This window comes from Sorex fumeus, unplaced genomic scaffold, assembly GCF_029834395.1.
Source record: "Sorex fumeus unplaced genomic scaffold, SorFum_2.1 ptg000002l, whole genome shotgun sequence".
Taxonomy (NCBI): Eukaryota; Metazoa; Chordata; class Mammalia; order Eulipotyphla; family Soricidae; genus Sorex; species Sorex fumeus.
The window spans coordinates 73,325,771-73,344,271 of NW_026606059.1; the positions used below are offsets into that span (position 1 = coordinate 73,325,771).

Below are 18,501 nucleotides of genomic sequence, written 5' to 3' on the forward strand. Positions count from 1 at the left end.
GACTAGAGCCATTACCGACTGGATTCCACGGGATGTCAAAAGATCGCATGGCTGCCCACCTATGAGATGGTCAGACTTCTTTGTCAAGACCCTCAACGATTAGTTTGAGGTTCTTCGTGTTCCTAGAATGAGCAGGTGCCATTGGGCTACATTAGCATGTGACAGGGATGAGTGGAGGCATTACTGGCACCCCCTCACGCAAGTCAATGAGTAACAGGATGTCAAGAGACAAAGTGATTAATTTTATGATGTGCTTCTCAAAAACACTCTTCTTTAGCATGTTATAGAGACATGCTTAATAAGTGATTTTTAAATATTTTAGATCTAAGTACTCAGTATTCCATTTATGGGAATTTTGACTGTCCACTCTCCATTTATTTGGAGGAGGATTTGGTCTACACTCAGCACTGGTCAGAGGAAATTTCTCATTCCCTGCTCAGAAGTGACTCATTATGGTGCTGAGTGGGCCATATGCAGTGCCGGCAATTGATCCAGCTAAGTCACTCACAAGGCATGTGCCTCAACCCCTGTGTTATCTCTGTGGTCCTTGACAACTCCATTTCATTTGTATTTTTAGGTCATAAGTAAGAGTGAATAATTTTGTGTACATCTTATTCATTTCTGTGACCATTTTAGGTTTTTTTTTCAGTTTGTTTCTATTTCTTAGAATAACTTTTTTATATGTTGATTTGTAAATTTCCCATTTTACATTTTTTCTTGTGTGTTGCCATAATTTTTTTTAACAGTGATGAATAGATTTTTCTCAGACTAATTTCCCCCTTTACTTGGCTCTTTTGGAAATTGTGTATGCATGGACACAGATATGTGTATAGGCATGCTCGTGTAAGATCTTGATGAAGGGACTCAACCAGAAATCACATGCCTCAGAAACAGTGCTAGATTTCCTCCTATCTTGCTGTTATATCTCTCTTTGAACTGCATTATTCTCAGAGTTCTGTGAGTGAAAAAGGAAAGAAGAGATAGGGACAGATAGGACTGCTATAAAATCAAATTTGGAATACCTGCAAAAAATATTAGATTGAAAATTGAAAAACAATGATATTGGTTTTTACAATTTACTCTTAGTAAACTAATAAACACCATTATGTTCAATGGCTCCAAACCCAGTACAGTAAACGATAAGATTTCATCATTTTTCAAAAGCTGAATAGTATTTGTTGTATATGTATGTATACATATATGCATATACAATTTCTGGTATATATACATATATATGTGTATACATATACATATATGTGCATATATATACCACAAATTCTTCATCAATTCATCAGTAATTGGACATGCGGATTGTTTGCATATCCTGGCTGTGGAGCAAGGAATGTAATGAATATAGGTTTGTAAATTCCTTTCTGAATGTTTTAATAGTTTGTGATATAGGTGCCTAGAAGTGAAAATTCTGGAACATATGAAAGCTTGGTTATGGAATTTCAGATGTTAGATATATACCTTTATGTTTATTACCACATTTACCAACAAAGTTCCAGTATACTTTTAAGGTCTGATTATGCATAGTTTCTGCATTTTTTACAAATCTCAACAATATTGTGGTTTATGAACTATTAAAATATTTTGTGACCAAATATTGAGCAGATCCATTTCTTGATTTTGCTATTGTCTAAGTTGTTAACAACTTATTCAACGATTTATTAGATCTACTGAACATTTTGTCCTTGTGTTCCTCAACCCTGGCATTTACATCTGTGCACATGATATTCCCTCTGCCTGGATACCCTCCAATTGGTAAACTCTTGCTTTTACTTCAGGACACAAATCATATTGCCTCTTCTCTCTTTGCTCTTCCAAGAAAAAATGACATCCTTCCTTTCTACCCACCAGAGCATTTCGTAGCATGCCCATTACATACAGCTTGCAGAAATGAAGCACCTTGAAAAATTCTCACTGAATATATCTAGGCTAATTTAGTGTTAAATACAGTAATTTTAGTTTACTAAATGAAATCCATGACTAATCACTGATATAGACGAAAAGCAGACACATAAAGAAGTGAAAACTCACCCCTAACATTGAACTGCTAGCAATTAGAGGAAGAATGAGGGTGTTAGAAAATGGCCTCTGATAAACACTGGAATAAAAATTGATTTAGGCAATGATCACTAGTTGCTGATAAAATTAGTGCATAGAAGCTTGATGAGGAACAGGAAACGTATATATGCCTTACTGTATCTTTTCAAAAATTGTTTATTGGCTACAGCATGAAGACTGTTGCTTTACAATAATGGAATCTAACAGTTGCATGTTAACCAAGGGATAAACATCAACATCATCAAAAAAGAAAGCCAAATTTATAAATTATGGCTTGACATGCATGAGAACAGAACATAATGTCACTTCATAGGTTACGCCCCAAATGCATGAGCAATTATGAAGGAACATTGACAAACCCAAATGAACATTTTGTGAATAATTGATCTGTTATTTTTCAAAATGTTAAGATCATGAAAGAGGACTAACTCCAGTTTAAAGAAGACTAAAAAGACACAAAGCCTATGCATTACATAGTCTTGGAGGGAATCTAGTCCTGGGAAAACTGCTATAAAGGATATCATTAGATAATTGAATATGGGCTGTGAATTAGAAAATAGTAGAGTACTAATGTGGTTCATGTAAGATAATGTTTTGGGAAATTACATCCCAAACAAAAAAGCTTTGAGGTATAGGAACATAATATACATGACTTACACTCCAATAATTCAGAATAATAGTACACACATACATTTGTTTATATACATAAATCGGAATCTATATATGTCTCCACACACAACTATGGCTGTATCATAGTATCGTTTTCCCTTTTGAAAAAGTGACCAAACAAGCCTTTGTAGTTTTCATTAATGTATAAACAATTTGGTTTTGGCTTCCAAGGCTTGGAGGGAGTGGATGACAATCAGCAGACAGTTGGCAAATTGCTTTCTAAAATCCATTCAGAACAGAGCTTTTCCCTTTTAGTGTTAGGCAGTAAATCCATAACTCCCCTCTTAGCACATCTTTCAAGTCTAGTTTCGATCATTTGAATGGCATACCCAGCCTTCCTAATTACATAGGTACCCTTGCTCTGTCATTTCAAAGCCCCCTTGGCCACTATAGAATCTGTCTTCAAAGACTGTGTGAAGAGTGGCCCATTTGCAGGAAATTGCATGGTGTGATATTTTTTTCTCCCTTTGAACTTGTCAAGTGGAGATCCCTGTTTGAAAAATTCTGATATTTTTTTCTGTATGCTTAAAGTTAGATAATTCATTTACAGTTTTTCAGTCTTCTGTCAACAGAAACCCATAACTCGATTTCCCGTTATTCTTTCTGATGTACTAGAAGTTTTATTCTCCAACTTCATTGAGAGCATTCTGATTGTGTTGGTTTATGAGACATAGACATAGCTCTAGTTATACAAGGAAGAATTTGTGGTGTTCTTAGTGACAGATCATGGGAAGAAACTTTGATTATTGTGCTGTAGCTAAAAACAGAGCTAAGAAACAGTGAGCAGATTAGAAGGTAAAAGCCAAATTCAAAAACAAAAAGTTCTCAATGTTTTAATTGCAGTCTAATGCATTTTCCCCAGGTGCAATATACATGCATTTTAATTTGAAAATAAGAAAAACTTTTGAAATCAGGGGTCACAGCTGGATTCAAATCCATCACTAACAAACTGACTTTGGGAAGGTTTTTAAACTCTGATGTTTATTCACTTTGATAAATAGAAATTGAGTAATAAGCATGACTTTCATAAAACATGAAAGCATGTAACCTGCAATTTGGCATGTAGCACGTTCCCTAAAGTTCATGTTCTAGGTCTGTCTCCCGACTGCCCACATTTTGACTTTTCTGTTTTATTCCTTCTTTACATCTGGTAAAGTAAGTATTTTTTTGTTATATTCAAGTTAGAATAGTTCTAGTTCAAACTGGGTCTAAAGTGAGGATTTTTGCAATGTTAGGCTATAGACAAAGCATGTTGATAATTGTTAACTGCTAACTGTTGGTATAAAAACTTAAGAACTGAGTCTTGGATAGGTTTGTCTATTTAGTAGCAAATTCGTTCTGATACTTTCTATGTATGTGGTATTCTACCAGTGGTGACTGGGTGACTGTGTTGAATGTTATACAGCTTTCCCTTTTCTTTTGCATCATAGTGTGTTATTGAATAATTATTGCATAATAATGTCTGTCAACACCAAATGCTCGTTAGTGTTTTTCATTAAATCAACTTAAAATTTTTTGTTATTATCTTTGAAGAAGCATTTCTCTAGGACAGTGTAGTTGGAAGAGTTTCCTGTCTCAATTTTAAAACACACAGTGGTGCAACCCATGGAAGTTTCTACATCTAGAACACATGGAGTCAGGGCTGAAGTGATAGCACAGTGAGTAGGGCTTTTGATGCGGCAGACCCGGGTTCGATTTCCAGCATCCCATATGGTCCCCTGCGCACTACCAGGAGTAATTCCTGAGTACAGATCCAGGAGTAACCACTGTGAATTGCCAGGTGTGACCCAAAAAGCAAAATAAATATATTAAAAAAAGAACATGTGGACTCTTTAATCTGGTTAATGATGACACTGATTCTTCCTGAGGGCTGAATAAGTATCGATTTTTTTTTTGGCACTTACTGTTTAAAATAGTGGAATAATCAGGAGTTAGGAAACTCATTTCTATACACATGCAGGTAGCACACGCTGAATAGCTTTACACAATGAGAATATCTGCCGAGTGAACTTTGTCCAAACCCCTCTTTCCTTTAACAAGAAAGATTGAGTCTTTGGGTAGTCAGATTTCTCCACAGGCAGTGGGATTGGTCAGAGCTTTTGTTATGGGACTTTTGAAATATGCAAAATTATTTCAAAGCAGTGTTAGTATTTCTACTAATATAAGTACATAAGTACTTTATGTAATAAAAATCTGGTTTTGTTCACGAGCAGTTTATTTTTTCTTTAATTTAAATAATTGGATTATCTCCATGTGTAAACATGAAAGCCTGTGAGAGGGTATTTCACAATCTTCATAAATGTATATGTTTAGATCTCATGTTGGAGTTACCATTAGCACCATAATCCGTCAGCATTTCCATGCGGTCTTTAAGTATGTTGCTACATCCAAGCCAACACTTGGCATTAGTAATCTGTACAACATGGCACTTTCTAGCCATGGTTTATAGAGTTGCACGCTTCCTCGCTCTAAGCTTTCCTTTTGGTATTAGAACAGTTTTTTAGCATCTTTTTCTTGTTCCTCCTCAAGAATTCAAGCCAGTGGTTCATTTTATACAACATAATATGGTTCTTCCCATGCTTTATGAAACACATTTTGGATAAAATGAGCAATCTGAAATTACTTTTTAAAAGTTTGTGGGTTTTTTTTAGTTAAGGCAATATGATTTTCAAAATTATTCACAGTTGAGTTTTAGGAATACAATGTTCCAGCACCAAACCCGGCTACCAGTTTTTACTTCCTCATGCAGTATCTCCAGGTTCCCTCCCACTCTTCAGCCTGCCTTCTTCACAGACACATTTTAAATCTTGGCTGTTGTAGGTTGGATCTCATGCTTATAGTACTGTTGGCTTTGTGGTTTAGATAAATACGTCTAAGACATTTCAACTCCATAGATGTGAAGTCACTGTTTTTCACTTCATCAACTATTTACTGTTGGTGTTAGCTGTTGTGGAGGCTAAAGAGCCAATGATTATGACAGCACATTGTGCTCACTTTAATTAGTTAGCTTTGTGGTAGGTGGGCTTTGATTGATAATTGTACATTTTCCCCTTCACTTATTAAATTAAGACCAAGTATACAAATATGCATTGAGATTTTTTATCTCAATAAGTCTGTAGAGGTGAAAAAGGAATAATTTTATAAAATCTGGCTTCCCAGAGTGAGTATAAATAAAGGAAAATACCTCAACATTGAGGCATTGGAAAAATGTTTCAGGAGTACTTGTAATCACATTTAATTCATTTCAAATCTTGTGTTCTACTTGAGTTCATCAGTCTTGAATAGGCTGGGACATTTTTGTACCTCAGTTGATTAGTGCCTCGAATGGACTTGTCAAGTGCTATTTTAAATTTTCCTTGAGCCTCTCTGTAGAACTGAGTTTGTAGAATAAAAATCTGGTGGGTGCTGATATATTTAGATAGTGGGTTCCCTTCAGGACCTTGGATTGTGATCAACATGTGTTCAGAAGCTCTTCAGGAAATTCTTGACCCTTACCAAGAACTTCTTAGCTTTTTGAGAATATAGAAATATCTTGTAGTAGAATCTTAGCTTTATAGTAATATACTTATCATATTGTTTACCTTAGCTTTTAGAAGTTCTCTATGCTGAGATACATATATTAGCTGGAACAGCAAAATAATTTGAAGTTGTCCCTGACTTAATGAATCAATTAGTATTTGAAGTGAAAATTCCTTTTTTCTGGACTTGTACCTAAATATTGCTCTTTACTGTAGGATTCATGACAAAAGGAAATTTTTTTTTTAGAAAATATGGCTTAATTATAGAAATGTTAAAATCCAAAATTTTGACACCTTTTGCCCTTTATTAATGCAAAAATATTTTAGTTAAATTTACTTAATTTATCAATTCTAAAATATTAATGGGAATTTAAAATTTATCTCAAACTTAACATTATTAGTCTTAACATCCATTTTCTGTCTAGGATGTGACTGTAATGGTGAAACCCAGGGTGTTAATATTGTCTGAATATCAAAAATTATACTATATATTTAATATTTTCTATAAATATTTATAACTTCATGTACAGTTGAAGGCTCTTGAGATAGACATTTCTCATTTTGGTCAAATTTTGTGCAGTTCATCAATCGTTGTCTTGATTACATAGTTGAGTCTGAGATAGGACACATAATTTACATGATTTTTATCTCCACATTGCCAAGTTCTAGTGGAAGCATCTGTGCCTATGCCTAGCTTGTAGCTATAGGATCCAACATGCAAGTGTCTTATTAGTAGCACTAGACATAAGGTTTTCATTTTTTTGAAGGAGGTTACCCCTTGCTTGGTTGTCAGGATTTAGTTCTGTTACTTCTGGTTTTGTGCTCAGGGATCACTCCTGGCTTTGTGCTCAGGGGGCCATATGCAGTGTCAGGGATTGAAATGGAGCCTGCCACTTGCAAGATAATCACCATAGTCTCTGTCTTGTCTCTTTCGCCCCAAAGTTCTTTTTTTTTTTTTGCCTGAATTTTGGATTAAGTAGCCCTGTAGCACTGTCCTCCCTTTTTAGAGAGTTAAAAATCCTTCTTGGAAAGAAGAAAGGAATGTACTGATTCATGCAGTAGGATGGATGCATCACAAATGCATTATGGCAGGGAGACATGTTTAAGAGTCTGTTTCTATCAGTCTCTAGACCAGGTAGAGAAATCTATAGCAAGAGCTATTTCATCAGTGGCTCCCGGGCAAGGAGCCTGGTAGGGAAGTTTCCTGTGGGGAGGGTGGCTTGTTTTGTAGGAAAGCAGCCCTGTTTGGTCAGTGGTGCTAGTCACGTGCATGTACCCGGCTATTGAAGCAAACTGAGCGAAGACTAAAATGTGTGTGGATATTTTACGTAAATTAAAACCCATCCATATTTTCCAAGACTAATTGAGTTTTCAAGAGGATGTGTAGCAGTGGACATTGCATCTGTTGCTGGTGGGAATGCGGAGATGGTCTTTTTAAAAATTATTTTTAAAAGTAGTGACATAAGGAATTTTACAAAATCTTTTACAAAATTTTACAAAATCTTTGTTTTAAAAATTTATTGAAATTATTATCTATTTCTGGTTAACATGATTTAACCAGCAAATATAGAATGAGGCTAAGAAGCCAATAGCCCTTTGCTCAGTCTCCTTAGTCTCAGAATTATAAATCTTTACCCTTTGTCAGTAATGGATGCTTTCATCTAGAAGGAATTTTAGATTTTTCACTTGCTTGGCAAAAACTGACTCCAGAAATGGGAACATTTTTTAGACAGAATTAGGGAGTTTATTAGAAACAGATGGGCATTCAATACCTACATCAAATGCTGATGGGATAAGATGTGAAAACTGAATTTGATTTAACAAAATATCAAATTTAAAATACAAGGATTCACTTAAAAACCAAACTTACTAGAGCAGAAAGTACAAGGGGTAAAGGACTTGCCTAGCCTGTGGCTGTGGCCACAACCCTGATTCAAATCCCGGCATCACATATGATGATCCTGAGCCTGCCAGTAGTGGCTGAATACAGAGCCAGGTGTTGTCTCCAAACAAACAAACAAACAAACCCAAATTTCCTTTCATGGAATGTAAGAAAGCAATCTGAATGTAAGAAAACAATTTAAGTGACAAAAAGAGTTCTATGTAGGCTCATTTTCTTAATATACTTGTTAATGATTAGGGTATTGTTTCCTGGTTTCTTCTGTGGCGGGCGGGGGGGGGATCGTTGGGGAGATGTGGGTAAAGTTTCCCAAAGAGAAGAGGTCAATGGACCCCTCCCAGGAAAACTTAGATAACCAGGTTCCACAATTCAATGCTCAAACCCTTTGGTGCTGGGAGTGGAAAATGCAGGCTCACTCCGGCATTTGTGGGAGGGACATCAGGGGCCCGGAATTGAATCAGGATTGACTGGCATGCAGACCATCCATCCCTACCCCCATGCTCTTCACTAGAACTTCTTACTTGGTTTCTGCTACCTGATATTTCTTTCCTATATGCACATATCTTTTTTTTTCCTCTCAAGGATGTGTGTGTATTTGTGTGTATTTGTTTAATCACACCTTGTGGATTTTGACTGTTTCATGTGATATATTTCATCTTTAGGACTTTGGGTGGGTCTAGATTGAGAACACTGTTTTAATTGGAATGATGAGGCTCTAGATCTCAGCAGGCATTAGGGTTGGAAAAGTTGAAGCTTGCAGAGAAAGCAAATAAACACGGCCATCAAAGCTGGAAATTAAGATCTGTTTATTCACCTGCTCAGTGAATTAAATCTCATTGCAAAAGGCAGAGACATTTGACTTATTAACATTCTGACAAAAATAGGTTACTCTAGTTATGTTTAATGTTCTGATTTTGCCCCAAGTTAGACATAGAATTGGGTTTAGTAATAGAAAAACAGATGAAGTTGTTCTTAAATTGTTAAGTCATTGATTTATAAAGTACAGGCAAGTAGGTTAATTGACACTGGACAATTAGCTAAGTGAACTGAAGGTTTAGGGCATAATACTTAAGGGTTAGGGCATAATACTTCAAGTTGCCAAAACTACCTGTATTCTTACCTGTTAGTCCTTGTGGTCAAGATGAAACTTAACTTCCGATACATTAAAAAAAAGTCTTTAATTGAACTGATTCTGTTGGTTCTGTAATTCTCTCCCTCTCTTTTTCAAATACTCTTACTGAGGGGTGTGATTTATGGTGATACAGGCCTCATGGTTTAACTTTTGAACTACAAATGAGTAGCTTCAGCTCTAGTTGTGATGACTGGGGTACCGCTAGCCTTCTCTTTAAACCATTCTGCTCTGATGTCAATATTCCAAATTCTCTTTTTACTTGTGAAACTAAATTTGAAAATTGAATAAGTTATTACCTATTCAAAGCTGTAGTTAAACTGAAAATAGAAAGTGTCCAGCAAACTACTGACATGTTGCAGAGAACTACAGAGTGCGATTGTTTAGCGGACAACCTAGCTTGCCTTAGTCTCAGTTGCTCCTAGTAAAGATATTTGCTTCTCCAAATATCTTGTCATATGGACTTTGTGTTTAAGGTGAGTTATTCTTTCAGACAACCCTGGAAATTAAAATGAGTTGAGTTCTGAGATCTGCCAGTCTCTAACTACCCTGCCAAAGCCATTCTATCCATCATCCAGCTGCGAATATTGCCAATTCTGTTCTCTTTATTCAGGTCTCTGCATTCTGCAGCCTCCTATTCTTAAGTGTTCTTTTCTTTCTTACATGAAGCTGAGATGTATCACAGTTTTGAAGTCTATATGATCCTGTTCTCTGCTCAGGGTACAATAAAAATATTAGAATAAAATCTCTCTAGAAGGCACTTGGGGAAATTATAAAGAGCAGCCTCGGATTTCAGTCAACTGTGTAAAAATACTTTATAAATCATAATTATCTTGTCAAAGTCAGGCGTAACAGAAATCCTACAATGAGCATAAATAGAAAAATTGGCACAACATTATAATGGCTGTTGGGTGGAGTAGAGGGGTGGGCATGGGGTTGGGGCACCATAAGTGTCTTAGTAAGGTGTAATAAGAGGCTGAGTTGTGAGAAGATTGGTGGAAAGCACAAGGCATTGGAATTAAGTCTAGGCAAAGGAGCATTGCCATGGAAGCATGAGCAGAAAGAACATTTTTTCCTGGTCTCTGACTACAGGAATTGTGAAGACCAGAAACAGACTGTGCTCTTGAACTAAGAATCTGAAAACCAGTAGAGTTCCATGAAAATAGTGTTGATAAGTGATGGTGGTAACAAGCAGCAGATAAAATTTCCAAGATTTCAGAGTGATTCATAACCGAAATGATATAATTTGACACTGTTATGCTAAGTTGTAGGAAGTTTAGTGTTTTTCAAAAGACTCATTGCATGTATTTATACACAGATGCACACATGTAGAATGGAATATCTGGAAAGTTGTCTGTTAGAATTTTATTCATAATTTGACTGAGGAAGTGATTTTTCCCCAAGTGAATTGATTCTTATTTTTCTTCATAGTAGCAGCTTTAAGTAAATAAGATAATGAAAAGTTATCTTTGAAGCCTAGCCTAGGTAGGTTTGCAAGCAAGAGAAGGTACATGTAGTAGATTCATTGTGCCAATGAAAGCAATTGAGCAGCTTGATAGAACAGCATCAACATCCTGGAATAAGTAGGAAGAAAGGAGTAATTCTTAATTGCCAATTTGTAGAGCTTTCATGTCCTGATTTGTGATGCAGAAGTGCTTTTGTTCTTCTCTGGCTTTTTCTCTGAGAGGCTTTAGCTTGAGTGCTTGTTCTGTAAGTATAAGATTGCTAGAAAAAATTACAACTGTGGCATTCAGGAGAAAGGGGACAGTGGTAGAACTCAGCCCGATCTCCATCAGGTTCAAGTAGTTGTAAGTATACTAGATGTTGAATCATTCCAAATAAAAGGAGGGTGTAGTATAAGGTGTACTTTGTTATCTGACAACTAGTGAAATACTTATGTCTTCATATTAAAATTTTGGGGGTGTGGCCTCCCAATCAGTATTCACTTAGGGCCACTCCCAGTATATTGGGACCAACTGGACCTTGGTTCAGCCCAGTGCTGAGGAACCAGCAGGGCCACTAGGGCTGTACCCGCATGAGCTCTAAGACACATGGTGCATTCTAACTCATGTACTGCATCTCCAATCACTTGATCATCATCTTAAAGCAAGGAAGATTTATGTAGGGCAAGCAGGATATAGTCTCAAAGCTAACATTTCAATAATTAATGTATTTTCTGGTCCTTCTCTTCTTTCTTTTGTGGGCTAACTAATAAAATGAAGTCAGTGTGACCTCATGGATCTAGTTACATTTATGACCTTTCTTGGTATAATCATAACTATGCATTGCATGAATTTTTTATATTTTAGAAAGTATACTGGCACTTCAGATTGCATTATATCTAAGTTTTACATTAGGTTAACAACAATATTTTATTTCCTTTTAAAAATTACTTTTACCTCTAGATAAACACCATGAAGTTCACGTACCAGTTTTGAGGTGCTGTTCCAACATTTATGAACACTATGCTCCATTTCATATCCCTCGAAATTCTTGATTTTTAATTTATACATTTTGGGGTTCTGGTGTTTGACTAAAGGTCAGGTCCTTGAGTAACACCCCACATGTAACTGTGGCCATGATCCTGGTTCAAATCCTCATCACAGATGGTACCACAAATACTGCAAGTTGCTTTGATGTTGTCTTGAACAGAAATTAGCAGAATGTTTTATAGATGAGTGTACAGTATAATTTATAGCATATCTTCAGAAAAGATATAAATATAAGGAAATACATTGTCCTAAGTTTAAATATCCTGAATACGTTATTTTTCTTTAAAAATTTGAGATAATTTGTCTAAGTTATGCAACCTAATTAAGAATTAAACAGGTTCTAAATGCACTGTGTTTTATATATGCATACATTTGTGTAATCAGTAAGAAAATGGGACTACATCAATTTAAAGAGCTGCTTTTGCATGGCAAAAGAAACACAGACTAAAACTAAGACTCAACTAAATGGCAGAGAATATTCACATGCTACACATCAAATAGAGAATACACAAAGCCAAGATATAAAAAGCACTCACAAAGATTAACAATAACAAAAGCCATAAACCCTGTCCTAAATGGGGAGATTAAGTGAACAAAATAAAATAAATGAACAGACTTTTCCTAAAATGACAGAAGGATGACCTATAAGCATATGAAAAAGTGCTAATCATCATTTATTATAGGGTAATTCAAATCAAGACAACAATGAGATGTCATCTTACACCAGTGAGAATGACACACATCAGAAAAACTGGGAGCAGTCTGTGTTGGTGGGGATGTATTGACAAAGGAACTCTTCATTCACTGCTGGGAATGTTGTCTGGTTCAACCCCTATCAGCCAGCTTGGAGGTATCTCACGAAAGTGAGAATAGAGCTGCCATGCAACCTAGCAAGTCCTCTTCTTGGTATCTACCCCCAGGGCACCGAAGTATTCATACAAAATGACACACATACACCATTATTCTTTGCAGCACTTAGCATGATAACTAGGACATAAAGTCAACCTAGGGGAATGATCACTTTGGACAAGAAATGAGTGCTGCAAATAGGTAGAGGGACAAACATGATAATCTTTCAGTACCTGCCCAAACCACATGCCCAAAAGAAAAGAGATAGAGTGCAAGGGAGAGGTGAGGACGGGAGAGAAACTGGGGATATTGGTAGTGAGAAATTGGTGAAGGGATGGGTGCTGGAACATTGTATTACTGAAACCCAGTCAGGAACAGATTTGTAACTATGTATTTCATGGTAATTCAATTAAGAAAAAAACAATAAAGTCAACCTAGGTGTTCAATAACAGATGAATGGATGATATACATATATATATTTTCTTATGTTTCATAAAATTTTGTCACTTATGCTCCCAAATTTGATATTTTTAAAGTTGTTTTTCATTTAAGTTCTTCTAGCCAGAGAATTTTTTTTTCAGTTTTAGTATCTTCATTTCTTTCTAGTTGACACATTCTTCATATGATATTGTTCCTGTCCATGTGAATTCTAGTCCTTATTTATATCTTCAAATATTCTAAAAACACACATTTGAAAGACTCAGCTTTTCTGTTTAATTTTTTTCTTACTCTGTATAAAATCTCTTACAGAGACTGAGAATTCCTCATGGACTTCTGCTTTGTCTGGGGGATTTCTTTTTTTAAAAAAAGATATTTTAATTCTACAAGTTATATTATCCTTCAATTCAAATTCAGTTTTATTTATTTATTTATTTTTGCTTTTTGGGTCACACCCAGCAATGCTCAGGGGTTATTCCTGGCTCTCCACTCAGGAATTATTCCTTTCGGTGCTTGGGGGACCATATGGATTGAACCCACTCCGGCCCCCTGGAGGATTTCTTAATTGTGACATTGATATGGTTTCTCCTTCAACATCCAACTATCTTTCAACTATGTATTGATATTCTTAAAAACAACTCTAAGGGCTGGAGTGATAGTACAGCAGGTAGGGTGTTTGCCTTGCACATGGCTGACGTGAGTTCAGTCCCTGGCATCCCATATGGTCTTCCATGCACCGCCAAGAATAATTCCTGAGCACAGAGCAGGAGTAACCCCTGAACATCGCTGGATGTGACTCAAAAAGCTAAAATAAATAAATAAACAAATAAACTCTAGGTTAGGTAATTTAATTTTTTTCTTTAAAGGTTTTTCTGGGAATTTTTAAAAATTAAACTAATATTTTAATTAATATATTTCTAGTTCCATGCTGTACTGATACTTTGGTTTTGATTTTTTAATCCAATTTATTTTCTCTTCTTCCTCATAGTTTGTACTATGGGAGAAGTGAATAGAGGAGGCACGTGACTGATTGTAGCACTTGTACACATAGCTGAGGGTTAAATATTTTTAGTAGCAGGACTTACACACTTGCACATGGGATCTCTTGCTCCTGCAGCAGTGCTTTCATGTATTCTGATGTTTGTGTTTCCTGGGACTGGTTATACATCCTGGTCATGGTTCTTATACATGTTTAGTTGAAGTGCCTGCCAGAGGCAACACACTTTAGTGTGGGACTCAGATGTGTCTGACTGATGAGATTGTACTTTTATTAAAGAAAGGCCAAGAGTCCTTAGAGAAAAACTTTTTAAAACTATGAGCCATGATTGTGGGTCACCTATGTGACTGGGGGGATGTCATGACAATTGGTTTCAAAATCCTTTTTTTTTTTTTTATCAGTAAATGTTTCATTTGTATGACTGTTTTATATACTTTCATGCCCAAGGTGGTGGAAACATTTCTTGGGTCAAGAGGGGTTGTGAGTAGAAAGAGTTCTTGAATCCCTGCATTCGAGTACCTCACGAGATTGTGCTCAACGCACATGAGTGTCTCTGGCGATAGAACCCAGAACCTCACACACAGAAATCAGTAGCCTTTAGCCTCTGCGCCATCTGCTGGGCACTGCATTAATAATTAGATGTGGAATCTCACCTTGCAGACCTTGTAAATCTGGGGTTCTTATTTTTCATAGTTCCTATAGTATCTTATCTTCGGTTCTCCCCTTTTCTACGATGCTGACCTAGGATGAGAGTCCTCTTCTGTGGCCTCTGTGTGTGTGTGTGTGTGTGTGTGTGTGTGTGTGTGTGTGTGTGTGTAAGGAGTAATCTAGTATTTGGTTCATGGGCAAACAGTCCTCACACATCTAGTCTACACGAAGAAGACGAATGATCAGCTATACATACACACATTTCTTAGTCTCAGTTGGTTAATAATGGCTTTGGACAAGCCATTTGGTTTTAGTCTTCAGCTCTATATCTGCCGTTAAATTTTCTCTTTGTGTTTCCCAGTTTTGTTATTAATCTTGTGAGGAGTTGGGTGGTGGAAGATACCTTGTTGAGCATTTCTGTGTGATTAAGCTGAGATAACTTGTTTGTAGCATATATTGTATCATCTGGAAGTCTGCTTATAATTTCATTTGGTCATGATGTTTTGTTTTTTCTTTTTCTTTTTCAGCTAGTTATATATCAAATCCCATTTGCAAGGGCTGTTTGTCTTGTTCCAAGGACAATGGGTGCAGCCGATGTCAACAGAAGTTGTTCTTTTTCCTTCGAAGAGAAGGCATGCGTCAGTATGGAGAGTGCCTACATTCCTGCCCCTCAGGCTATTATGGACACCGAGCTCCAGATATGAACAGATGTGCAAGTGAGCAATTGAGTTTTATCTATTTTATCATTTTTGCAACATAGGGGAATGAAGTAAGTTAAAAATTTGTCTTAAGAAAAAGCATATTTTTAACATGCAGAAATAGGTTAAGCATAAAATTTAAAAATTGAGTAGGTTGGGATAACAACACTTTATCTTTTGTATAGACATTGCACAACTCACATGTTTTCTAATATTGCAAAAGTATTTTTCTCAAGAAGCATATTAAATATGTGGTTGTTTGGCAAATCTTTGTAAGGCATACTTATCACTTATCAACAAAATTGGAGGTTTGTGGAGTCTGTGTGAATTTAAGTACTAGGGACATTCTCTAGTTTACCTTGTGTTTGAAGCATCTTTTTCTTCATTTTGCAACATTCCATATGTAATTTTTCTAGATACATTTAAAGTCCCGTAAACCATTATTATTGTTTTAAAAAATAACCAAATATTTTATTTACTTCATAATATTCAGAAACATAAAGAACAGGTAAGGAAGAGTATTCTCTCCATAGGAATGAAGGTTTAATATTTTTGGGCAGGGGGTGGCGGAACACCTTGCAGTGGTCTGAACTTATTCTTGGGTATGTGCTCAGGGATCACTTCTGGCAGGCTCAAGGAACCCTATGGGGTGTAGGGGATCAAACATTGATCAGCCGCATGCGAGGCACTCTACCCACTGTACCATAACTCTCCTGCAGGTTTAATTTTTTCATCTTGCAATTAAAAAATAGTAAAAGAATTATTCTTAACTTTTGGGTAAGCAGTAGAAAACACAATTGAAAAAATAGACGTCAGGACTGGAGAGAGAGCACTGTGATCAGGAGCACATATTTTGCACACAGTAGTATGGAATTCAAACCCTGGCACCAAATGACCCCAGCACAGACACTTCTGAGTGTAATTCTGGAGGCTTCCAAGGAGTAGCCCCCAGAACCCCTATGTGTTGCTTGAAAGCATTTCCCCCAATAATAATGAGCTAGAACAGTTTTCAAGGAGCTGAAAATTTTGGAATAGAATATGCAAGATAAAGGGTAACATTGAATGCAATTACAAATGGTCAAGAAGATTATCATAACTCAGCACACCAAATGTTAAATCAACAGGCAACCAATAAGTATTGGAGTGATTTAATTGTATCCAAGTAACACACTGAATTGTATCCAAGTAACACACTGTACATGAGTATTAAAGCAGTTGAGGTCTTATAGATAAAAGGAAAAAGTTAATTGTCGAATCTAAAAACTAATGGTTGAAAGGAAGTAGACCTGATGGAAGAGTTAGAGTCTAGAAAAAAGAAAGCACATACGAGAAAACAGTGTTTGGGGAACAGGAGTTTTATCTGGGGAACTGCTAACATTTTGGCAAGATATCTTATCCCATGTTGCTAGACTTCAGTACCTTCCAATTTAAATGCATATTGTGCCCTCAAGTCACTGGGGATAAATAAAAATGTCCCCAGTCACTTGCAAACACCTCTATGGGTATTAAGCTGGATAAAAGCCACTGAGTAGCATATACTTAGTAAAGTGTGGTTGGAATGTAGTATGAAAAGGATACAAATGATAAATTCAGTACAAATAATAAAGGTCTTGGAAGTCAGACTGAAGAAGTCGGAGTATTTTCAGAGTTTTGAGAAATATTATATTTATGTGATTGCTATATTTTTGACAATTCTAGCAGAAATGAGGAAGGTGAATTGTGGAAGGATTGAAAAGTAGAAAAACTGTACAGTAATTATAAAGTTTACCATAACCCAAATATTAGAAATCATCTTCTGGTTTAAAAAATATTTATTTTTAATGAGTTCCAGATAATTCTTTAAATGAACTGATGACACTTAGTAATTAATAACACAGAGAGAAGAAATATAAATTTGCTTCTAAGGTTTTTATCTAAGATGAATGGGTGAACAGTTTTGACATTATCAGAGAAAGAAATAAACAGACTAAAGGAAATTTGGATTTACTTACATTTTTATTGAGTTATTTGATTTAACAATTAAAAGGCCATAAATCTTAATCAATATCAGTAAGGTTGGTTATTATTTTTTGTTTTGGGGCCATGCGCAGAAGTGCTCAAAGCTTACTTTTGGCTGAACATGACTGGTTAATTTTTGTGATATGTATTTTGTTCTTAAGTTTTATGATTTTGGCTACCTGGTAGCTTTCTATTTTTGAGCTTCCATAGGAGATGGAATACATGAAATATATGTTTTTATTGAGTGTATAGGGCCTGGCATTTGAATCCATAAATATCCTGTATAATTTTCACTTTAGCCCAGCCATCAGTGCTCATGAACGATGAGGCAGGAAGATAGGTGGATCCAGAGATTAGTTTCAAATTCTGGATCTAGTATTACAAATGCCTATCAATGAAAAAGGTTTATCATATATGTGTTACTAAAGCTGAGATATTGGTGCATGAAAGAGTCTGTTGTCTATAGCTACAGAGATACTGGATAAAACCAGAACTATTTCAGGCAAATCTGTATATATTATCTGTCAGCAATCTGTTGTTTACCAACAGGGTTTTCATGAGGAGATAAGAGAAACAAATGCATTTGGGCTGAATTAATCCCTTCTCTCAGAAATAGGAAGAAAATCAATGACTGTAAATCAACCTTGGAAAAAAATGTCCTTATGAGAATTGGTTTGCTATCATTTTATACTTATTATTTGAAGTGAATACAATCAATGATGCAGTTTACTGATATAGAGAAAATCATTACTTTTCTAGTATAAGTAGAAAGCGCTTATCAACAGAACTGTGAAGCACAGTGAAGGTAGAAAATTTCAGTTCTCAATCTATAACTGGATGATAAAGGTAAAGGTAAAGTCCCTCTCGTTGATCGTCGATTTGCTCGAGCGGGCCCAGTAACGTCTCCATTGGAGACTTTGTTGTTACTGTGTCTGGCATATGAATACTCTCGGTAGCTTGTCGGGCTCTCCGAGAGGGGCGGAGGAATCGAACTCGGGTCGGCCATGTTGGCCGCTTGTAAGGCAAACGCCCTACCCGCTGTGCTATCGCTCCAGCCCTGACTGGATGATAGTGATTCTTTAACAGTTTCTAATCATT

At 36.1% G+C, this 18,501-nt stretch overlaps 1 protein-coding gene across 1 annotated transcript in view; it reads left to right on the forward strand.

Moving 5' to 3' along the window:
• Positions 1-18,501, forward strand: part of RSPO2 (R-spondin 2) — a 148,559-nt gene that overhangs the window by 58,946 nt on the left and 71,112 nt on the right. The window contains exon 3 of the mRNA XM_056111163.1: positions 15,235-15,423. Within this exon, the coding sequence (XP_055967138.1) occupies positions 15,235-15,423 (189 nt within the window). The remainder of the gene's footprint in view (positions 1-15,234; positions 15,424-18,501) is intronic.